This window comes from Seriola dumerili, unplaced genomic scaffold (genome assembly GCF_002260705.1).
Source record: "Seriola dumerili isolate Sdu_G_001 unplaced genomic scaffold, Sdu_1.0 BDQW01001299.1, whole genome shotgun sequence".
NCBI classification, from domain to species: domain Eukaryota; kingdom Metazoa; phylum Chordata; class Actinopteri; order Carangiformes; family Carangidae; genus Seriola; species Seriola dumerili.
The window spans coordinates 3,096,317-3,121,031 of record NW_019175554.1 but is presented as its reverse complement, the minus strand read 5'-3'; the positions used below and the strand labels follow the sequence as shown (position 1 = coordinate 3,121,031).

General features: G+C 40.1%; 2 protein-coding genes across 5 annotated transcripts in view; both read left to right on the top strand.

Annotated features, from left to right (window-relative positions):
* The window catches only part of fam189a1 (family with sequence similarity 189 member A1), an 84,258-nt gene extending 73,246 nt beyond the window's left edge, over positions 1-11,012 (top strand). Inside the window, exons 5-13 of the mRNA XM_022767800.1 lie at positions 2,499-2,606; positions 4,534-4,694; positions 6,446-6,581; positions 7,681-7,759; positions 7,860-8,201; positions 8,280-8,642; positions 9,071-9,142; positions 9,675-9,997; positions 10,586-11,012. Coding sequence (XP_022623521.1) covers positions 2,499-2,606; positions 4,534-4,694; positions 6,446-6,581; positions 7,681-7,759; positions 7,860-8,201; positions 8,280-8,642; positions 9,071-9,142; positions 9,675-9,997; positions 10,586-10,789 — 1,788 coding nt within the window. The 3' untranslated portion in view covers positions 10,790-11,012. The remainder of the gene's footprint in view (positions 1-2,498; positions 2,607-4,533; positions 4,695-6,445; positions 6,582-7,680; positions 7,760-7,859; positions 8,202-8,279; positions 8,643-9,070; positions 9,143-9,674; positions 9,998-10,585) is intronic.
* A 1,456-nt stretch (positions 11,013-12,468) lies between these two features.
* On the top strand, positions 12,469-24,706 carry casc4 (cancer susceptibility 4). 4 transcript variants are annotated; one of them, XM_022767937.1, is made up of 10 exons: positions 12,469-13,552; positions 17,569-17,623; positions 17,904-18,006; positions 18,361-18,451; positions 18,740-18,863; positions 19,138-19,218; positions 19,673-19,951; positions 20,428-20,565; positions 22,378-22,545; positions 23,662-24,706. In XM_022767937.1, exons 1-10 carry the CDS (start codon positions 13,226-13,228, stop codon positions 23,736-23,738), a joined length of 1,443 nt encoding a protein of 480 aa, XP_022623658.1. In that variant the 5' UTR covers positions 12,469-13,225; the 3' UTR covers positions 23,739-24,706. The 4 variants fall into 4 exon arrangements, with proteins under 4 accessions (XP_022623658.1, XP_022623657.1, XP_022623660.1 ...); XM_022767936.1 differs by having other exon boundaries at positions 19,135-19,218; XM_022767939.1 differs by lacking the exon at positions 22,378-22,545.
* The last annotated feature ends 9 nt before the right edge of the window (positions 24,707-24,715 follow it).

The window sequence follows — 24,715 nt, the reverse complement described above, 5'->3', positions numbered from 1 at the left end:
AAAAAATGTTATAATTGTGTCGTAATGCATTTTTAGGGGCAGACTGACATCTGATGTTAAATGTGCTGAGATGAACTCAAACCAATAGCCACTTGGTCATCACAAGACACCATCCTCCCTTAAATCACGCCCTATGGGTTTTTTGTGCAAGCAGCTTATTAAGACTTGTAGTTACGTTTTATTGCTAAGCAACATCCAGCAGTCGTGTCACACAGCATCTGTCTTCTCAGCAATTGCCCCATAATGACATTCTTACATTGAAGTGACAAAGTCCTCTAGTGGCCATGGTAATTATGACGGGAGCAAAGGTGGACGTCAGGCACCATTGGAATAGAGCGACATTAAAAGTGGCACCACTCATCTCCAATGTATGATGCTTTATTCCCTCCAGTGCTTTCATATATTTTGCCTTTGGGCAATTACACAAAACTTTACAGTACAAAACACGGTATTTCAATCTTGAAGCCTCAATATGTTAAAAGGTTGAATCTTCACTTTCACCCTTGTCAGTCTTCACACCAGTCGTGTAAAACACTGTAATTCTCACTAAGCTAAAAGCAGGTCTCCTTTCACCAGCTCTACTTAACGACTGGTTGTGATTTTCAGTTTAAAATGTCAGAAAGACTTGTGCTTCGTCCACAAATCCTCCAGACTTTCCTCCAACACAAAACATGTTCCAAAACTGTTAGCGTCCAAGACAAACATGAGTTGGTTGTATTTTATGTTTGGCACTGCACAACTTCAACCTCACTGGTTCCAACTGGCATCATCTCTGCTTTAACCTCCAGCTCACTCAGACTTGATCTTTGGCAGCTAGTTACTGGATATCAAACATGTTTGAAAAACAGTTGCAGGGCTGGTAATTCTGAATTTCTCACTTGCCAATTTAATCCATTTAACATCAAGTACTTTAAAGGGAAGGGAAGTGAATCATTGGATCTGGGTGGGACTTCCTTTTGGAAATCAAGGTACCTGCACCCTGAAAACAAACCATTACTTCATACAGACCTCAGCAAGGGGGGACGGCTGTCCTCACTGCAGATTTTCAGAAGGCTAACACAAGTGGTGTTTTTAATGTCACTGGTAATTTTGTGCCTCCTGAATCTAGTCAATAATCTGTGCGACAGGCTGGAAAATAATGTTTTTTGGGTGTTTCCTTAATGAACCTGTACCTACAAAAAAAGAAAAGTGTACATGTAGTGGGATTTTAATGCCAGTGCTGAATGTATTTCTTATTCTTGTGTTTAAGGAGTAATATTGTTATATTTATAGATATTCTGGGACAGCTTTGTTCAATCTAATATAATTCATATATACATAATATATCACAAAGTAAAAGTTTGCCACATATTCACCACTGCTTTGGCTTTCTCTCCTCAGCCTTCTCATCATTTGATGGTCTTATAATGTTTGATAATAATAGCACTGATAATAATATTATCATGCATCACACATTTGTTTAAGTGAATTTTATTTTCACATATGAACCTGGTGAACTTTACTAAGAAGAGGAGCGTATGTTATGTAATTGTATTCAAACATATAAGAGGACTCTTGATCACAGAGAACAATTTTAAACACATATGTACATGATATTTATTTTTTCTCATTTTGAAGCAGCAATAGAAGCTGCTGCCATCCTCTCCTCTCGATCTGTGTGCCAGACAGTTGCTATTCCCATAGTCAATTTCCAGGCAAGTGGGATTGTTGTTCCTGTGCGCTGCTTCAGGAACAGGATTCATACAGAACGGTTATTATAGGTTGATTTGTTAGGACATTCAAAACGCAATGTGGTTTAAAAATGGACCCACTTAAACATTATTTTCTACCTTTTAGACAAATAGCACAAACAGCAGCATAATGGCACTGCAGTCATAAGTCTTTTCTCTGATTCGGGTTGCTAGGCTAGTATTTCACCAACATGCACATTTATTTTTGCTGACAGATTCAATAGTGGTTTGTCCTCTTGCTGTTCACTGCACTGCCAGAGTGTGAACATGTATATGCTCGTGCTTAACCTTGGATAATTATGAGGTTGTTTTCCCTATATAATTGAGTTTTTTTTTGTTAGGCAATCATGTACACAGACATCATATTTCTTTTAAACAGTTTTTGAATGTATTTTAAATATGTTAACCATATAGATTGGACTCTTTTTACTGCTGTTTGCTTATCTTACTAAACCAGTTATCTGTAGAGGTGTTCTCTCACCGTTTTGTCGCCCTGCTGTTCTAAACTTAGTTACCTTACTGACGACGTCAGTGCCGTTTGTGTCACCTTCAATCTTTTGTGTGTTTTTATTGCCTTATATCCCGTATTCACTTGTCTTTGTTCTAATATCCCTCATATTTAATAAGTTCACAATATCAACTGTCTTCTCTCCCTCTCTCCTCTCCTCACCTTCTCTCTCACACCCCCGTCGTCTCTCCACACTCTTCCTCCTCTTCTTTTGTTCCCTGCTCCTCTAATAGTCTCCTCCTCTCCCCGCTCTACTTTAGGAGCTGCTGTTCAGCGTATGTGCCCTTAACGTCATCTCCACCATTGTGTGTGCTCTGGCCACTGCCATGTGCTGTATGCAAATGGTCTCAACTGATGTGCTGCAGATGGTGAGTGGTGATGGAGGGGATGGCGACGACAGTAGCTGACTTTATTTTCTTTTCAGTGACCACCCTGAAGTCTGAAGATCACCATCATCAGGTTAGGTAAACACATGCAGGGTCAGGAATGATGTGCCAGCCTTTATCCGTTTTTTTTTAAGATGGTGGGAGAGTAATGTTTGAATTTTTTGGTTGAATCATCCTGCTTGGTAAATACAACTTAATATAAACACACACAGTGAAGGTCAATTGCCATCAGGACCTCCCTCCTCAGTGTCCCCCCGCATCTCAACAATATGTTGGAATCGAAGAAAACAGCTTAACATCTCAATGGATTTCCTTCCTCAGAGGTACACCATCCTCAGTATGACCCTCTTTTGTCATTTTATGTGAAACAATGAAACTATTACCAGCAGCTAAATGCTTTCAGTCATGAGGGAAATTAGCATGGCCAAGCATGCCTCTAAACACATCAACAACTGGAGAGGTAGGGCAACACTGCCAACACCATACCAGATATGAAATTGCTTTGCTGTAAAAATGCGGTGCAAGAAGATTTTACACATTTTATGAACTATGCTGTAAAGTTTGTCCATGCTGAAATGAGTGTGGATGATAAAATTGGCACTCGGGGCTTGATGTGAGTTTTGAAGAAACGGGAAATCCTCAGTTGATCTCAGCTATTAGCCAATGCAATAAACTAAGTTGAACTTAGAGTATGGAGTATACTGTTAGTGTCATCTTCATGCAAGTTACACATCATTGAAGATCTATAGTTTTATGTGACTGCTGCTAACTGATGTGAAGTCTGTAATTTTTGAGGCAACTGAAGGCAATGATAAAAAGAACACGATCAAATCTGATTGCCGTTATAAAAACATATTAAGCAACTATATATAATTCTGACATTAATTTAGTTAGTTATGTTCTGTTATTCTTTAAACTGGGATAGACATTTGGATAATAACTTTCTTGAACCCTGGGGAAGGGTCATAGAAATAAAACAGACCATTGTGTTTTAATACTCTTTCACACAAAATCTATTCCTTTTAAAGAAGATGCATATAATGATAAGAGGGCAAAGATGAATTCATCAGAAGCTGTTTGTATTGCACAGCAATTAAAATGGAAATGGGAAATCGTTCTCATCTTGACATAAGGCCTTAATTCACAGCAGTCTGTGCTTCAGTGCCCAGCACAGATTATCTGAGATGTAGACAGATCATTCTCACAGCATCCTTACTGTGGACACCTGCAGGTATAAATACATACATACGAGTATTTTTGCATATTATTTTATGTAAAGCAGAGTGTATTTGAATGAACAGACATGCCATGAAGACACTAGACTCACATGAAGTTAGGAAATTACAGTATTTGGTAAAGGTAATCGCCAAGGCAGACATGCACATGCAGCAGGAGAACCCCTATCAGGTGAAGCGGCTGAACACGGTTGCATCCAACTATTGATTCACAGAGGAGTAAAGGACAAAAGCATTGTGTCTTGTCCCTGACAGTCTTACCGAGTGGCCTTGTTTCCCATTTACCAAAAGACGTGTTAGCTCAGTAAATTTAGCCAAGTCAATATCAGCAGTGGCAGCCTGGAGATTAGAAAAGCAGGTTGGCTGTGACTGGAAAAGTTGTCCCACTTAGAAAAGTCTGAGTGAGTAGAGTGATTGTGCAGCTCTTTAAAAACAGCTGTTGAATTGCCCCTGAGCAAGGCGCTTGACTTGTAGTTGCTGCAGTGGAGCTTGTTGAGTGACCAACAGCACAGATGTAAATATGTGTAACTGCTTGTAATAACAGCAGGGAGGTGCTGTAACAAGATCACATTTGCATAGTAATTTGCCCCTGGGAAAAGTATGGGTTAAAATAGTGAATAAGGACTCATGTGTAATAAAGACCTGACAACGGCTCTTTTTCTGCTGTGTTTCAGTTTATGCCACACAGAGCGCGAGCCTTAAATGCCGACTGTATGACCCCCCATGGAACCATCCTCCACCAAACATTGGACTTTGATGAGTTTATTCCTCCCATTCCCCCTCCGCCCTACTACCCCCCAGAGTACACCTGCACCCCCTCGATGGATGGACAGAGGTGAGGTATTACTCACATCTTTTCTCAGTGCTCCCTGAACTCTGTTGCAAATGTAAGTTCTGGGATATGGGGATACTGTCAGAACAGAACACAATAAAAATTGTCATTTGCAAATTTCCTAATGAATATAGTCCAACTGATACAAGACAATTTAATTATACACAATAGTCTACTTGTAAATCAGAACCCCCTTTAAAAATGTATAAGTGCCTCATAGCCCAAAATACTTGGCACAGCCCCAACTCTTAAATCCTCAGTATCACTTCACACTGTATCACTTCATTTATGTAGTGGAAAAGCCAAAACTTTGGTTGTTGCTGCTTATTACAGTACAATACAAAACACTACAAATCAGCTTTATTGTCCACCATGGTAGAAATTAACACGTTAATGATATCCCATAAAACATTTGTGACATTAAAACAATGTGCACAGCCAAATAACTGAAAATGATAAATGACTATTTGCAAAGTGCAGTGCATTCAAGACAACCCTAGCATTTGTTATATTAAGTGGAACAAAAACTACAGGTTAATTGAGGTTAGGCTAATGAATTCTACTGGTTTGTCACAAGGGATCAGTAGTTCAGGATACTGCACCTGGCCCAGTGGCACAATAGCACACATAGGCTACTAGATATTTAGGATTATTCAGGATTCAGGTATTGGAACCTATAACTGTTTCTTGCAGATCTCTATCCTTATCCATACACAGACTATGACAGAAAAGTAGTCATAAATTAAGCAAGGAGAAAAAATGATTGCACAGTTATTAGAGAAATTGATCATAGGTCAGGCACTGGGGGGAAGTCTTTGGGGGTACAAAGCCCTCAAGAGGGCACACATCGAAGAAACAGGATGTTTAGTTTGGGAGGAGCTAAAAGGATGAGGTCTGTTACATCTTGTTGGTATTGTGCGTCTGTGTCTGTTAAGTTAAGGGATTTTGTCAGGTTAAAAAACAGGTCTATCATCTTTATTTAATGTAAATCACCCTAGAATTTACCACGAGAAGGTGAATATACAGATTTCAAAAGCAACATTTGCATCCAGACACAAATCCAAGTCCATCATATTAAGCAGCCGTGACATGGCTCTGTCTACTGTCTAACTGTCTAACCGTCACATGTGGTATTATCAGCCATGGCCAGTTTGGAGCCTTTCCCGTCTATTAAGCAGCTGTGACATACGTGATTCTCAGTTGTTGTGAAAGATCGGTTGACCCCTCCCTCATCACTCCCTCCATTTTCTCTTGGTCTTGCCAGAGAGAGTGCTGCTGATGTAGCCATTTGGCAGGAAGCCATATCTGTGTGTCAGTTACGCCATAAATATAAACAAGGCAGAGGAAGCATTTATGGTGTCCCTGCCCAGGGCTAGGGATGTGTCATGACATCATCATGCCTCAGATGATTGGTGGAAACTCTCAGGATGTATTTCATGCTCTGCCACTTTAGAGGAGAATGGGGTTGTAATTAAAAGATATTACTGTGAGCATGGCTGTGTATTCTTAATTGGCACCATATCAAACCGTGGTGGTGCACATAGAGTTACAGTGCCAGTATATATCATCTGGACAAGATTATATTTTTCATCCTTCCTTTCTTTCTTAATGTTTTTAATAGGCTATATACAGTTTCTTAAATACTCTGTGCCTGTCTCTCTGTGCTCTGTATTCTGTTATTCGTGATATGATTTGGATTTTTAGGGTTTTTTGTTTATTGTTAAGTTGAATCTCTGCTTTAATGTCCCTGGCAGAGGCCTGCACCTGGACTTTCCCCATTCTCCCTTCAGTGCCATCTATGGGGTGCCCATCAACAGCCCAGGGACCCTGTACCCTACTGACCTGCCACCTCCATATGAGTCCGTGGTGGGGCAGACCCCTGCCAGCCAGGTGAGGGAAATACATAAAGGCAACGGAGCATAGGGCAGCTCATCACCTCCCTTTGTTTCCAAGGAAAATATGACAAATAATGACATCTTTTTAATTTTAACCATACATAATGATAATATATAATTGCATATGAGCAGGAGCAATAAAAACCTTGCCAGCAAATGATGATGTGAGTATAAAAGTGAATTTGACCAACTGATGTGATTTCTCAAATGTTCTGTGCTAAATGACCTAAATGTTGTTTTTAATTATGTGTTAAAATGGTATTGCTACTATACATGCATTTCATTTTTGGAGAAAAATTCTAGCATCTGCATCTTGAGATGTTGACTGTTAGGTCTGTAAATCAGATTTAATCTGAGTATCATCTGCTGTTTCAGCCTTACTGAGGCGGTGTCCCATGACCGTCATGTTGAACTGTTCAGAACGTTTTTCAATCTCAGGCTTCACTGCATCTCATAGTTAACAGTTAAAAATAACTGTCTCATGTGCAAGCAAATTCTTTCATCTTCTATTATATTCCCAAAATCATTTAACACTTTAGGCTTTTAATCCCTTATAACCATTATACCTGTTTAATCCATAGTTCTATTCACATCCACTTCGAATGGTGTCCTTCAAAGAGGAAGCAGAAGATGAGTTTCTCACCTGGAATAGATAAGCAGTGGTAGCTGTAAATAGCTAATGGAGGCAGGCAGTGATCGATTGATTGAGTGAGAGAACAGACAATAGGCAGAAGACCCCATATGATTTGGCAAACCATGTTATATGAGCATATATTTGTAATGCACTGCACCTTGAAAAGCACATTATTGAAGCTAATTAGAGTTTCTTATTGAACTCTACATGACGGAGTAGCTTCCTCCCCTGGTACACCTGTTATTTAAACTAAGACATTTGTGTTAATGTGTTGTGGTCTTACAGAGCCCTCTACAGACCAGGAAGTGGTATTGAAGGTTCTGTCCCACACAGTTGTTATTATGCAATACAGTCCATACAAAGGATCCTGTGTGATCTACATGTCTCTCCATCTTCTCTTTCTAGTCAAAGCATTTTATTGTTATGATCTGCATCTCCACTAATAATTTCCTCTTTACAGGTTACCACCAGCATTGAGCAACAGGCTACTGAGTCCAGTTTATGCGACAGAAACACCACTGCAGGTCTCAGCACTCAGGGTAAAGACAGTTGCAACATTGCAGTGAATACTGCAGAGGATTGTTCAATATTTTTGTCTGCTAGTAGTCATACTGATGATGCCCCCTCCCCTATTTTTAGCCTCGGTGGACAGTGCATCACTGATGGTGTCAGAGGTGGCTGATCAGGACCAGACTTGCTCCTCAGAGGACTTGTGTTCCCTGGAGGTCCAGGGCTCTGACTCTTCTCCCTATGGCACACTCCACACTGCCCCCACTGATGGAAGCTGCACCAGCCTGGAACTTTGTACACGTGACTCCTCCCGCTTGCGTCGTGGCCTGCCTAACATGGATGCACGCCCCAGTGATACTGGATACAGTGAGTCGTCACACACCCAGGAGTCTCTGGAACGCTCTCCTGACTGGTCCTCAGAAAATTTTAGCAATCTGGACCAGGAGGATTCCACAGACAACACACACCCATGTGAAGAACTCAGGGCTGCAATGCACATATGTGACGAGCTTGCATCAGCCAAACATTTACCAGAGGAGCCACCTAAAGCGTCGCCACACTCCCTCATTAAAGCACGAATGATGAGCCGGAAGCTCACGCTCCCTGTCAGTATCCCCCCACCACCTCAGCCTTGTTCCCCCACCTCTGTGGCCTCCTCTGGTGGAACTTCAGCCATTAGCCCTTTGGCTCCTTCTCCTTCTCCTTCTCCACCTAGCAGGCCACGTGGCCCCAGGCTGTGTTTCAGTGTTTGGTCACCCTCTTCTACATCACAACCCCCCTCTACCTCAGTCCAAAGTGGCTACTCGCCCTCAGAGAGGCCTCGGGTGCTCCGAGCAGCCAGGAGGTACCGCAAGCTGGCACGCATTGTCCGCTCCACCAGTGACCCTATCTCCTGCTCCTCTACAATAGGACGTAAGTGTGTGACTAGAATGATCAGTTGTTTAATGTTTAAACTATTAGTCAACTAATCAATTATTTTGAGTCATTTTTCAAGCAATAAACTCCAACCATTCTTTTGTTCCAGATTCTCCAATGTGAGAATTTGCTCCTTTTCTCTGTTTTGTATGATTGTTAATAGACTATCACTGAGTTTTTGACTGTTAATCTGAGAAAATGACACGTGTGAAGACATCACCTTGACTCTGGAAACCTACCCTTTTTTTCTGACATTTTATGAACCAAACAAAGAATTGATTTATCAAGGCAATAAGTGGAAGACAAGCTGATAATGAAGTGAATCATTAGTGGGAGTCCTACAGCCTTTGTCAACAAGCAATATTGGATCACTAACCAGTAACCAGCTATTGCCTGCTCTGTTGGTTTTTTGTCTCCCTCTGCAGGAGAAAATAATGGCTGTGCCTCTGCAAATAACCCTGATACTGAAACTTCAGCTCATACATCACCAGATCAAGGTATGAACACACACATTTTGAATTCATGTGAAGAGGAGGTAATCAGATATTACACATCTGCTGCTGAACAACAACCACATCCTATTTTGACAAAGACAAACTGTTCTTCTGGCAACATAACGATCTAAGTTTTTATTTTATCATCACTAAAGATTTTGAATCCTCAGATAGAGGATTAATGGGTTAAGCAAAGTTGTCATGCTTCATAAAGAAACCATTTAAAACCCCACTGGGTTATCTAAAAAAAAAATGCTTCATTAAAAAAATAAAAGCTGAAAACAGAGCTGTGTTTCTTATCTTATGGAAAGCTGCCTATGTGATATGCAGACATTCATATGGGGAAAGACTCCTTAGCCAATTTTAACTGAGCTGCAACAGTGAGCTGATAATGAAAATGTGTTAGCCTACATCAGTGACACGAGAACTGTGAATTCACTTTAACTAAAGCACTAATTCCACTGGCATTAGCCTTGAACTGTATGTGATTTAATTAATTTAATGTTTTGAAAGTGTTTCTCTGTTTTATCTTCAGAGCCAAGAGACATTTCAACAGAGGCAGTTGGAGCTAAACCCAGTCACTTATGTGTCAGGAAGCAGCAGAAGGACGACAGGAAAGTTGACATCCACCTTAAAGCACGCTCGCTGCACACACACTCGTCCCACGAACGCCCGCACTCCCTGGCTGACCTGAAGATGTACAAAGACACCAAGATACTGGTGGCCAAGTTCCTGGAGCATTCAAGCTGCAGTCTACCTCCTGAAGTCCAGCAGGTTGTCAACAACATCAAGTGTGTCATCAAGTCAGATGAGAAACACATGGAGGAGGCCATTTTCAGTGCCAATGTCATAGATCAGGTAACCGGATTAAACAGTATATAATAGCCCATGATAGTTCAATGCAAATTGGAAAAGTGTGAGCCTTCTGCTGGTTCTGCCTGCATTGTCAGACTTGACTCAGCTTTCACTTGTCTAAACATGCTGTACTTTGAGCCGCATGACATACCAATAATAGCATGTTAACATGCATGTTGCACAATTATTGGATAACATAGCTGTTAACAACTAAAGCTTGTAAATTGAGGTGGTTAGGGTGATGATGTGCACTTGTAGGTTTCTTTATTTTTCTGATTATGAATTTAAAATTCACAGTATAGCTAGTTTCTTTTATGGAAAATAAAACAGCATGGCATCATGACAGGATCAAAGCTATAGTAGCAGTGAGATATATTTCACACTCCTTTAGATTAACATCGTTCTGCAGCAAAGTGTGGCACTTAGACATATTACAACTAAATGCATTTAACTGGATTTTTGCATATCTGGGAGTTGGATTGAATAAGGAATATTTCAGCTTGTATGAGTGATATGTAAAAAAAAAAAAAGAAAACAGATGAGTGGCAACATGTGTCTCTCTTTGATTCTTGGCAATTTTCTGCTGCCCAGGTGATGACCCAGCGCATCATAGGTAGTCCGAGGAAGCGAGACTACCAGGATCTTCACCTCCAGAGCTGCGGCGCTTTGAGTTCATCCCCGTCCCCTTCCATGCGCCGTCCAAAACACCTCCCACAAACAACCAGCACCTCCACCAACCCACTGGACTCCCCTTCCTCTGATCAAAGCCTTGAGTGCAGAGAAACTATTCTCTGACCACTCTTCCAGCAAGGACTCGGGTCAAAACTCTGAGGGCATTTCAGGGTGCTGGAGTTGCAGACACGCTGTGCGGTGTCTGTAGAGTAATTAATAACTCTTCATTGGGAGATCATTTATTTGTACAGTGTGACTGCAATATAGGCAAACTGAAGTACTCTCATGCTGCATCTCCTAGTGCCCTGTGAGACCGTGCCAAGTCATCAGCAGAAATGGTAGCAAACTCAGACTGAGCCTGCCAGTGACTGTAGTGGCTTCTTTCTCATCAGAAAAACAAAAGAATGTTTCTCCCTCAGGGGATCTTTTCTACTGAGTTTCATCTCTGAAAAAAAAACAACAAACAAATATACAACTGGTAAGTTTGAATCTGTGACTGAAAGACAAAGGAGATTATGTTTTCAGTATTCCTCTTGTCCTCATAAGAAAGAGAGAGAAATATGTTTGTATTAAACTGTGAACAGAACCGACTGGGCATTACTAGCCATTATTTGCAGACTTTGTGGAACTGTTACTGATAAGGTGTTGAATATTTTGTGGTGTCGCTGGTTCAAAAACATCACAGATGTGGATTATTTAACTTACCTCATTGTGTTACAATTCTTATCAGTGTTACAATAAAATCTGAGTTTGTATCCTGTGGTTTGTGTACTCATTTCAATGAATGTTTGTGGATCATGTGTGTCCGTGTGCAAGTGTTTCGATCATCTAGTCAGCATCCGGTCCCAACCAAGGCTGGTCAACTTTCAGCAACTAGACCAAAGTTGCAAAGGCAGCATGAGTAATGTTAAGTGGGTTAATTTAAGTTGGTTGGAAATATCAATACTAATTAACTTAACTAATTTGAGCATTTATAAGGATTTGTATATATTTCACTCACAGGTAAGTTTCTAAGTAATTTACAGAAGTGGAAAGAATCCAGGTAGTCCTTACCTAATCTGTTTGTGGCATAGGCCTATCTGGTATTGGTATTCAGCACCAGTTAGTCAATGCACAGAATGTGTTTAAGCCACTGGCATTAATTTGGGGAGAGGTATTAATAATTATTCAAAATAGAATAAAAAGTCATACCGCTAGTAATCTTAGAATAAATGGCATAAGATTGTATGAAGACAAGATCAGTTTCAGTATTAGATTATAGGCACCAAAAAGCCTCGTAGTGCTGCTTTTCCATTTAAAAAACCATTTCTTTTTGCAACACACAAGGGAAACCTGTTAATGAGAAGCAAGGTATGTGCACCAGGTTTGAACGGATGTTCAATTAATGTTGTTCATTAATGTTGTAATAATGCATTTGTAGGCTTTTATTTCAAGACTGTCCCGCAACATTTAATATCCAAAATATGAATAAATAATTAAATCAGGACCCTGATTTAATTATAATTGTAAAGTGCTCTTCCATTCGGCCGCGTGCTTCCGGCCTTAGGGCACTATTCGCTATATTGAAGTTATGTTTTCAAATGGGTTTATTATTTTCACAGTGAGGCCGTTGGTTTTCGTCCATCATTTAAGATCTAAGTTTAGACATTTGGCATACAGTCTACAAACTTGCCCATAGGCGCCAACCAAAGCTAGAAACAAGAAGCAAAAAGCCACACTTTCTTTGTGCTGCTGAATGCTCAATTTGCACTTTTATTTTGAAATGTTGTTGCACTTCAGTAGCGGATATGGCGCAGACTGATTGCAGGTAGTTTCACACAGCGCAGAAATCACGTTTGGTGTGCCGCGGTTCGTGGAGATTATAATACAAAACCTGTACCTTAGTCTGTGATAGGCTTTGGTTAGTTGTATTACAGAGATTACATCCGCCCTACGCAAGAAGAGACGATACTTTTTTTGTCTGACCGTTGCTGGTTGTGCTTTCGCATCTACTGTTGCTAGCTAATGAGAAGTGGTTAGCTGAACATGGTAACGTTAGTTGGAGCTAACATCATCAGTGGTCTTGTTTTTACGGGTATTCTGTGATTAAAGGAGCTCCAGGGTTCAGTATAAACAGCGTCCTACAGGACACACAAGGAGCCACCAAAAGAAAAGGAGTAGCGGGAGGCTAGCGTTTTCTATAGCTAGCTTTGTGATTTGTATTTGCAGTCCTCGGTGCCACGGAGCCGTGCAACTGTCCACGTCTAGTCTCGTCTGCTGTGTTTAACGTTGCCAGCTGAGCTAGGCCACGTCCCTGCGGGCGTATTTCATCTACTGACATAGGACGAATTGCAGAGAAGATGCCTAGTGTGCGGAAGGAGGAAGGAGAGTAAGGATCACTAGAAATGTGAAAGTCTTGAACATTCATGACTGTGAATCTGTGTAGTGTTTGCATTTCGGAGCGGTTGCCGCATATACACGGCATGTCACGTAGACAGATGTGTTTTACACCGGGAGAATACTCTCACTGAGCTCTGTAGGTTGCGGTAACAATCCGAAGTAACGTTATACTTTGAGGAAATGGTTGGGTTTGGTGCAAACCGGCGGGGAGGCCGCCTCCCGTCTTTCATCCTCATCTTCTTGATGGTGATCATCGCCATACTGTCTTTCAACTACTGGACAGTGTCCAACAAGCACGGCCGCTTGCTGGATGAGCTGGCGGAGGTACAGACGCAGGTGAAGCGCACGGACGCGGCGCGGAGCCGGCTGGAGAAGCGAAACTCGGAGCTGATGGTGCAGGTGGACACGCACAGGAAGCAGATCGACCAGAAGGATGGAGACTACAGCGTCCTGGAGGGCAAGCTGCAGGCCCGAGAGGCGCTCATCAAAAAGTGCACTGATGAAAAGGTACAGAGGCGATGTTTGATCACAACCTGTGTCCGGTGGAGTTTAGTTTAATATCACTCGTACAGTATTTACAGAAATATAGCACAAAGAGGGTACACCTTATGCTATACGAGGAAACCAAAGTTTTCACAGACTGGTATAAGCTCTTTGACCAAACCATTCCCAGGCAAAGCAAGGTGGCAATGGCAAATTCAAGTATCACAGTAGTTTTTGATTCAGTGGTCTGTATATTGGGTAGTGTTATGGGTAATGCAAGGTGTCTCCAGATCTTGAAAATACTAAATTCAGTTTCCTCAAAAAGGCCTTTGAAGGTTTTAAAAAGTCTTAAATTTGATGTCTTGATGTTAGCTGTAAAATGTGTTTGCATGTGATTTTAGCAAAACCGGCTGAAAAAATCTCAAGCACTACTGTTCCAGACCTCTGCCCTTGTGTAATATTCATATGTGGACCTTACATGAATTAATTTTTAATTGAATAATCCATCATCCATTTTCTGCTGCTTATCGAAGTCCAGGACATGTTTATTGATTTAATAATTATATTATAAAAAGATATTGTTAAATACAACTGGGAAGTGCTTAGAAAAGAAATTGGTAAGTAGAGTTACTTACTAGTGTGCATTAGAACTATGATAAATAATCACTTTCATGCTTTGACTGGTATGACCATAAAAAGAGGTTATGTTCTATGTGGTATTACAAATGTCCTAAAAAGTCTTTAACTTAGTGAACCCTGCAGAAAGTGCGTAAAGCTCTCATACAATATTTGATGTAGGGGTGGGGGCCATGTTCTCTAATAACCTAAATCATCATATCATAAATACTCTCGTCAGGATATCTGCATTGTATGCTCTAATCTCCCCACTCTATATCAGAAGGAACATATACTTGAAAAACCTGGATAACTCATGATAGATGGAGGGTATCAGCTGTTAGTTATCTGAGACAGAAGCAAGATGATTGAGTTTTTATGAATGGGACAATGGATTGTCTTGAGTAGTCTATGGTACCAAGTGGCAGATGACAAATGCGACTCGGTTGGAAACTCATTCATCCACACAATTTTATCCACCTCTCCACTGCTTTCACCTGAAGTCTGCTCCACTAACACAGTATTTTTCTATTTTTCACAGCTCACACCTCAAGTGTTTTAATATCCATGTAGGTGTAATGAAGAAAAAGATGTAATGGTGTCGTTTCACTGTCCCTATGCATCTAAGCACCTACCTACTTCTTGCTCTATACATTATAGGTTTGACGCTCTCTTCTAAATTATGAGATGAGCTTAGGCGGTCCACATTCATTCCACACACCTGATTTTTTTTTTTTGTCAACTAAAAATCACTCCGTTTGCTAGGTTGTTTTGCTTTCCTCTGTTAGTCTGAGTTTAATTGTTTAAAACCCACATTTCTCTGCATTCCTATCTTCTAATACTTATTAGGCTAAACAAAAGACATGTTTGCATTTGCGAGGAAAAGCAAACTTAACTCATCTTTCTTATACTGTATTGATATTTCATTGATTCCTTTAATCAGAACTTTTTTACACATTTGGTGGGTTTTATGTATTCACTGAGAGTAGCCCGTCTCTATGCTCCACAAGGCCGTTTCTACCTTTTGTCCTGCACAGTGGCCAAGCCAACAATTCAGTGCCTTTTGTGTCCAAGCACCCTCTGAACATTGATTGGTGTGTATTCAGTTGCCCTGGCAGACATTTAGACAACACATGAGGATGACGTTTTCCTGTAATTTGCATCCAGTCTTGACTTCCTTACTTCCTAACTAGAAAGAGAAGATGACTTATGACATCACAAGCAAGGTTAGATTGTAAATTGTCAAACTTACTTCTACAGGAAATCCTCAAGCATATTTGCAAGGTAATCTGCAGGAATATCAGGTTGGCAGAAGGTCTTGAGTAACAATTTTTTGTTTTGCACAACATTTGCTGACAAGCTATCATTGACTACAACACATCACCTATCTACGTGGAGGTAGTTACTCATTGAACAGAAAGATAACACTGCTTGTAATGAGCCATAAATGTATGTGTATATATATGCATGCTCAGCAAACAAGTCTGAGATTAGCCCATTTATAATAAATTTTTATCATCCTGCCAGCCGTATGGAGAAATTTTTCAAACGATTTCCCATTTTGAAACGTGTCTCCTTCACACACACATCATCAACCATCACACACTGTGTTTGTGAGCCAAATCCCATATTCAGTGGCCAAATCAAATCAGAGTTTGCCTTCTGTTTAGTTGCCTGCTATGCTAGAGCTGTATAATCTTCTACAAACTGACATATTTTACTCACAAACTTGTTTTTCTTCGATGTTTGTATTCATAATTTTTTTTACATGAAAATCCCTCTTTGCAGCTAAATGGTTTGTCTTTGTGGAAGATATTTAAAAAATGTAGAGATTAGAGATTTTATTTTTTGAGTGAATATAGATGGTGGAGTGTACTGGTAGTAACTCTGGTATCCGGTTCCTTGTTTCAATATCAAGATAAAGGTATGTGTTGAAAAGCAGCTGTTCCACTCCTTTCTTTTGTTAACAGCCCAACCCTATTTCAACAGACGCATGCTGGATACAGTGAGAGGCCTGCAATACAGAGTAAATGGTGACATGGTGTCTTAAATGGCTTCCAGACAGTACAGTATATATAGTCTAGTACCCATTAGGTTCAAGAATGAAGTATACAAGCCTATAGTTCTCATGCACTCTGTAAACAGTCTGGCGCTGTTATTGTCGATACAGCCACTTTCAGCAGGCTGCAGGGGAAAGCCTTTAACCGCCTGTGTGGGTATGACATGTTGAAGCTTTAGTCTTGACCACATTGCACAGTGATGCTGTATTTCCTGTCCACTCTCTCCACACTGTCTTCTCTTGCAGTCAATTATAACTTATACAGTCGCAGTGGATTCCAAAGATGATAACCTTTTGGGAAAGGAATAAAGTATAACTATAGAAAATCTCTCAAACCCCTAATGTGGCATAATTCACTTCACAGCTGTGCAGTATATTAAAAACAGTAATTGTTTTGCCAAAATATGGCAAAACATCTTCATCTGTATTTTAATAAAACAATAATGCTTTTTAACATAATGATGATGCAAGTTTTTGTGGGCTTTTAGATGTTTTTTGTGAGCTATAAAACCTGTCACCACTGTAATGTAAAAGATAACCACAGGTGCTGTTTTGTTTTTTGTTTTTTTCTTTAAAACTATATCTTTAAAGCAGCCACAATTCAAACCTACAGGAATTGATTTCGGTCATCAAGTTGAAGTTTCCCTCCCATCTCCCTCCCTTCAAGAGTTTATGTACATAACACTGTGTTTTATTAAAACACAGAATAAAGAGCAGCCAACAGATTAAATTAATATCACAGTGAGCATCAGAGTGGGATGCAGGTAGAGTTTCACATCACACTGTTTATTACAGAGCTGTAGTATTGGATTGCATCCCGATGTACAGGGGTTTCAGTTTTCTTGGTCACTCAGGTTAAGTAAACTGCTAAAGAAAAGAAAAGCCTGTCGAAAAGATCATAAACCAGCTATATATGAGTTATCATTATCTGTACTGGTATTTTTTCTGCATGTTACCAAGGCACTTGTGGAGTAACGTTTAGGGAGATACTTCATTTTTCAATCTCCCATGTAAATCCTAAAACTTTATTTCCCAGCATGATATCTGTAATGAGGCATTGGCTTAACGTCTAATCCACATGAATGGTTTTGATTGTCAGGAACATAATGTCTTCTAGTAGTAACTAAATGAAATGTCACACTGGGTGCCATCTATTTGTGCTTTGAAGCTTCCTTACACATGGAAACAGGACAAACCTGTTGCACCTGGGCTTCCTGGTGTTACTGGTGACATACAAATTAGAGATCCTGTTTGACCAGTTAGTCATCAAACTCTTTATTGAACTGGTTTTAGCAATATAAAAGTCAAAGCATTCTGCAGCTCTCGCTCATGATTCCTGAACCTTGTTTTTCGCTCTTCTGTACAGATGAAGCTGCAGGGTGATGTCACTGCCCAAATGACAGAAATCCAGAGGCTCAAAGGTAGGACGTGAGCCTTGCGTGGCCAGCAGGGGGCACTCTAAGACACACTTTCAAAAACTCTCAATAGAGGATCTGTAATGATATCTGTCTGTGAATGTTCTCATTCGTCCAGGTCATAGTTATCTGTAGATATCTGTAATGATAGAAAGTCTCTCACTTATCAGGTAGTTAAATGTGGTGCTTTTAACAGACAAAAATTAAACCTCTCCAATATTTTGTGTGTGTGTGTGTGTGTGTGTGTGTGTGTGATGGGGGTGCATGCTTGTGTTGGGGCAAACAGAGCAGCTAAAGGAGCTGAAGCAGGAGTTCATGAAACAGGAGGAGCAGCTAAGAGAAGTGAAGAAAAATAGCACTACATTGGAAAGAAAACTGGAGTATGAGAGGTATGTTAAATGACATGATGAAAAGGGACATGAAGTCACTTCTTAATATCTGAATTTTTACATCTTAAATTACTCATTATTACGACAGTTATTGATTTTTCAATTGTATCTCCACTATAATCAGGTGATATTAGGTCATTGGTTATCTTTGTTTCTTATTTCTTTGTCTGATCTAATCTCACGTTTATTTCATTTTTACTAGGAGGTTTAACGATTTTAGTTATAGCTCTCACTATTGCAGTTTTTCAAGAATTAATTTTTTGCCTGTTTGCAAAAATTACATATTTTATAGTCTGGTGAAAAAAAAATCGTAGATGATGTGGGTGGAACTTAGGAGGAATATGTGTTAACTAGTTTACAGTGTGGACGTCAGATTGCACAACTGAAAGACGAGTATGAAGAATCAAAAAAGACCCTGGAGGAAGAAGCATCAAAGCTAAGACAGGTTAGTTTTGACAAACACAATAGTGAACATTCTTGTGGCTCATAAGTAAATAGTGAAAGGTTGTGTCAAGGAGCCCTATGCCTTTGGTACACATTGCATTTATTCAGAACTGCAGCATGTATTCACTACTCTCACATTTTTCACACAAATGTTATGATGGTAGCAGCTAACCTCAATTAATTCTCCTCTGTTTCTGTTCATGTTAAAGCTCTCCTCTTCATTACACTGTTTTCTTTTTTCTATTTTCCATATCCTTCTTTTTCTGATTCACCTTTGACAATTCTGCAGAGTGTATTGGACGGCCAAAAGGGTGTAGTGGCAGGTAGACATGCAGATGGAGCACCTGGTGTGGAGATGGTTGGAGAGCGCCATACAGTGGCCACTCACCGACACAACACTGCAGATTTAAAGGGTAGAGTGGATGTGGATAAGTCAACCAAGGCCTATACGTCTTGACTGTTTTTCCTCTCTTGCTATGTGCTTACACAGTAAATGCAATATTTAATTACTAGGAGAAAATACACATGCAACAAATGCTCATATAAATCTTGCACAAATGTCATTTACATGGTAATTAGTCTTTTAGTTTCCTGCATATGTTCCTGTTTATGTCACTACTCTTCAGACAATTTTAATGTCAACCTATCAGCTACCTAAGTGACATTCCTTCTGCTCTGTTACAGAAGAGATGGGTAAGCCTGGCAGTGATGCTGGCATGCCTGGTATTGAAGACAGTGAGGTGGGAAAAATCGATGATGTGCAATTCGGTAAGTAGTGGACCTAAAATTTCAAGAGCAATTTTTATGTTGACATACAATGTTAAATTAAACAGTAATCGCGATCCCAGTGTATTGGCCAATTAAGTTTTAGATATAGACTCATACAAATTTGCTGCCTAATGAATTTTAACCTGCGACTAGGTTAGGGAATTATAAAGAGACACTGATGAGAGAAGTGAACCCCTGTGTGTACAAACTTTGAAATTTAAACCAACACCAGAGAAAAATGATTGGCCAAACGAAATATAGATGTGACTCACAATCAATTACTATTGTTCTGAGAGTTGTGTCAGGGTCTCTTATATGTCACTGAACAGCTTTTCTTAGGTTGTGGCTTCAGATGCCTACAGTAATTCTGTCCTTGTGGCAAATAAAACACAAAGTCATCAAAATGGACTTACTTGGACTTGCTTTCTCACTTTGTCACTCCATTTATTTACAGCCTTGAAGAAACCAGCCATCACTCAGAAACATGACGAGGCCCCTGATGTGGTTGTGGGAGCTGGTGCTGGACCTGGAGTCGGGGCAGCTGATGGCCCGGGGGGCCAGGGCCTGTCCCTGGACCAGCCCAGGCTACAGCAGGACAGAGTGGAGGGCCGAGCAGCAGTGGTTGCACCTCCAGCCATCATCAAACAGGCAGACAAGCCGATAGTGTTTGAAGAAGACAACAAGGCAGGTATCAAGGCAGACGAGCTGGGAGAACAGCAAAGACAACTTCGAGGTAGAGAATGCACCACATCCATATAACTATAAGAATTATAAAAGATATAATAGTCTGTCTTTTGAGCTTTTAGATATGGGATAATTAGTTCTCAAAATTCATTGAAATATAGCTTTACTGATTTAATGCTTTTAATTATGTTTCTTTCATTGACAGAATCTTTAGTTAGGTGAAGCAGCAAACTGTTATCTATTGTCTATAGTTTTCAATGAATTGTGTAATGTGTAACATCTTTCAAAACCTCAGGTCCTGTATTAAAGAACAAACGTAGGTTTACCACACTGAGCTTCATGGATATGACATGAATATTTAAGAGTGTTTAACAGTCATTGATTTGCCTTTTATTGTGAAATACAGTCATGTTGTAACTCAGGAGATTTAGTCATAGCAGGTGAGGGGGTGGTTTGCTCATTTTGATCTTTGATATTTGATTCATCATATATACAACCGCACCTAAGTCTCTTTGTTAATGTCAGCTCCAGATAACGTCAAGGGTGACAATGAACACTTGAAGGGGATTCCTCTGCCCCCCAACCCTGCCCAGGTGCCCAACCCCATCCAGCCTCACCACGCCAAAGACCAAGTCCCTGCAGAGCCAGTACACCACCGCCAAAGTGAGTTCTTCCACACTCTGACAAAGGGAATACTGTAATTGGCAAGGCTGGTAGTGGTCGGAGGGGGTGCATTTCTTTATTAACTCGTTGACTTGTGATTGTTTTTGAAGGGATGGGGGAAAATAACAAAGAAGCATAATCACAGCTCTTCTTGTTAGCTCTGCCTTTGTGCTTAGCTGCTGCCTCCCAGCTCTCTGTAATGTGTCAACGCAGAGAGTAAAACGCAATTTGGTGTTGTGCCATCTTTGTGAATTTTGCCCATTGCTAACTGGTGACACCTGTACTTATAATTAACACATTTTCATGAAAGTTAGAATTTGTGAGTATGTGTTTGAATGTAAGTCTTGTCTGAATATGGGTAGGAACACTGTCAAGGGGTAGAGAGAAGGCTCAGTTGCAGAGGAGAGGAGACAAATGACACACACCTGGCTCCCAGATGATCCTTTCCTGCTGCCTGGCTTCTGCTCTGCTCTGCTGCATTTTCTGCCTGTTTTCAAATGTTCTGTTCTTTCATCTCCCTTACACATCCATCTCACCCTCTGCAGTCCTGCTGCTGAAAATTCTCACTGTATTCAGTTCACGTCTTCATTTTATTTTTCCTCTAATCTTTCCTATGATCTCTTCATACTTGAATCCTTTTATGGCAAATTAACACCCGACACCCACCAGATGTCTCATTTTTGGCAGTGTCTGGTAGTTACTAGGCATGAGCAGTCTGAAGATACTGTCTGGCTCAGTGCAACTCGAGTCCCACCCAGTCCTGTCGCGATCAACGGTGCCATCTCAAATCTGTGCGGTGCTACACACGAACATAAGCTGCTGCAGACGCTTGTGTGATAGATACCAGGCAGCTATTATAGATCAGGCAGTAAAAATGCTATTTGAGTGTTTATTTATACATTGTACATATTTTATAATCAGTTTTTCTGATTGGCAATTTTAGAACTCTCTAAAGTCATTTTGAATTGCCCTGTTGGTGCTAGTTCAATTTAATTGTCTCCAATATGATCAGCTGTAATAACGAAATGCTCACTGTTCAATCTTAAAGCAGTTGAAACAATGAAAAATATTGGAAATTGCAAGGTTGGAAAATGCATCACTCTTCCACTGTGACTTGTTCATATCCAGTAAAACGACAGTAAAAAGCATCCTATACATATTGACTATTGGTTTATAGCATATAGAAAGACAGTCATCCTCTTCCAACATTCAAAGTTGAATGGCCATTCCAAACAGGCTTCTGTATCTGAAGCTGCAGCTGTTTGTAATAACCTGTCTTCATCACATATATTCATAGAGGTGGACAACATGTTTGAAACACTTTTTGTATATAATGCAGTTCAATAAAACACCACACTTACTGTATCTGTGGCCTTATAAATACCCCTGAGTTGAATCGACACTCCTCACAGTACCAACAAAAAGTAAACATATGATGGGATTTACCCCAGGGCTATTGTATTCTGTTGATTGATTGCATTGTACAGATGACTAAACCAGTAACTCAGTTGGTGCTCAGTGCTTTCCACACTTTTAACACGCCCTCATTACAAGGGAACCCCATTTGTTTTCAGTCTCTGCTTTCAAGTCCATGATTGACTTTCCTTTACTCTTCAGAAGCACTTCTTCAAATTAAAATCTGCCACTGTGTATCCATTCACCTCATCTTCCTTATCTTCAATCATACTCTCCATGCGATCACCTATTCCTTCATGCATTCATTATGCAGTATTCCACCCATTCCTCCCTGTCTCCCTTCAACTGCCTCCGCTTCCCTCCCTTCCTGATGAGGCCCTTCTCTGCCTCCTGCAGGCCGGTTCTTTGATGAGAACGAGTCCCCAGTAGATCCGCAACACGGCTCTAAGCTAGCGGACTACAATGGGGATGATGGGAACGTGGGTGAGTATGAGGCCGACAAGCAGGCTGAGCTGGCCTACAATGAGGAAGAGGATGGTGATGGTGGGGAGGAAGACGTTCAAGGTGAGCCAGGCCCGGGGACTGGACTGCCTGTTCAGATGTGTATCCACCATTCCTCCCTTGCTCCTTCCCTCCACCCCTGTCCTGCTGCCGCCCCTTGCATTTGTCCCAAGAGTTACAGTAGCTCACAGTACCCTGAGTTTGGTCCTTGAATCCATCATAAACTATAGATATTCAAGAATTATTATGAACACCTTTAGGGTCAAAGCAGGACTGCTATATATGCAGTTCAGGTTGAGTGACTGAATTGTGTTATGCATTTTGTATTGTATAGACACAATAACAATCTTGGCACCAAGTTCTCCTATAAAGTGAAAACTTGACCCAGGAACTTACGGTTCTGTGAGAGTAAATCAGTTGCCATCTAGTATTTTCTTCTCTCCTGCCTGTGCTTCTTTTTAGCTATAACACCTGTCTGTGCCCACCAAAAATCTGACCCACATCTAGACCAGTAGATAAATATAGCTCACTGTGTTCGTGAATGTGTCTGTGTTCTCCTTGATATATTGAAATGCATGCTGGAGTGTTTTTTTTTTTCTTTGCTGTGATTGTTTCCTGCCATGAATATCTGATTACCTATTAGATTAGAATTTCAATAATTGATTAGAGTGCAACAATACTGCATTTGGAGAGAGCTATTTTTGTTTTCGTCCATCTAAAAAAGAAAACAAAAACAATTTCAGTCTGTCTGCCCGGTGATAAGAGTATGGTAAAGATTTGTCATTTTTATTTATTATGAGTTTTAACTGTTCAGTTTGTATACTGTATGATTTTTTAAAACGTATAGGATTGCAGTGACCAACAACAAAGATAATATTGTAGGTTGTAGGAAATATTTCCTTCCAAAATTATATGTATCCTCTCAATAAATTTCTTCTAGATAAATACATTGTTGCTAAATCAGGAGAACTATGTACAAAAATGGCCCATACTAAGGCTGAAAGTCAGCAGTTTAACCTGGAATCCAGTTGTGCAGAATCATATCCAAAATATTCATTCATATGCAATAACGTTATGCAATAATATAAGTTATGTGGTAATGGAGTATGTTTGCAGCACTTCATTGGGTATTATCTATTATTTAAGCTCTAATTTTTGTGTTGCTTTCTTTTTTTCCAGATGATGATGATCGGGACATGCAGGGAGATCGGGCTGTGGATTATGGAAAAAGACATCAAGCCATTGACATTCTTTGAATTGGAACTTGTACAGCCGTAACTCATAAAAAATATTCAGACCTTCCTCTACAGCCAAGGTCTTTCTTGAGAAATAGTTTGAACATCAGTATGTTTAAGAATTTATATGGTGCATCCTCAATGTCATGGACTGAACAGACATTGCAACTAATGAATTAATTCTGAATAACAACAAAATACAAAGAAAAAAATATCATGGCATTGTCCTGAGCTGCTCTTGATTTGCTAATGGTTCCAAGGGAGTAGAGATGATATACTGTACATTGACTGTTGAGATTTGTTATTTGATAACTGCCTCAGTTCATAACAGAGTGGTCCAAATAAGCTCTGTTGACCCACATCTGAACTCCAAGGTCGAACTGTGTTTTGTTTTTGCTACTTTTCTTTTCAGATTGCTGTTGCTTCATATAAACAAACTCTTCACTCGAGATGTTTATCAAAGACACTATTTCGGCATTCTGTCTTTCCAACGTTGTTTTGGGACTCTTACATGGAAGACCTTTTTTTTTGTTTACAGGAATGGGAATACATTACAAATGCCAAGGACACTTCTTATGGCCTATTAAATCAATTTTTTTTCTTTATGACAGACACTAAAAAGTGCTCCTCATTGTTTTTTTTCTTAATGATGCCATTGCATGCATTTAAAACATTTTTATTAATAATCAAATTGAGCAAAATACTGATGCTTAAGCAATACTTAGAGCAATGTTAGGATCCTCCACAGTGTGCAAAGATGAACTAAGCACATGGAACTGACATACTGTACACATGCTTCCATTAATGAGGTCTCTTGTACATAATGTAGTTGAACTGTTACCATTTGTACTGAGGAAACCCAATTCCTCACCTTTAGGAAAATCCGTTAACATGAAATCAGTTGTGTTTGTGCAGCCCGGAAAATTGATTTCTCATGGAAAGGCAGATTGAATGTAATTTAATTTTATTAAAGGTGATGCTTCATGTCACTTGTCAGT

What these genes read in the sequence shown, in the direction of transcription:
- casc4 (XM_022767936.1), top strand. Translation starts at nt 13,226, where the DNA reads ATGGTTGGGTTTGGTGCAAACCGGCGGGGAGGCCGCCTCCCGTCTTTC. An exon ending in AGAAATCCAGAGGCTCAAAG is followed by an intron (nt 17,624 to 17,903) that starts GTAGGACGTGAG and finishes TGGGGCAAACAG; the next exon opens with AGCAGCTAAAGGAGCTGAAG. An exon ending in ACAGCAAAGACAACTTCGAG is followed by an intron (nt 19,952 to 20,427) that starts GTAGAGAATGCA and finishes TGTTAATGTCAG; the next exon opens with CTCCAGATAACGTCAAGGGT.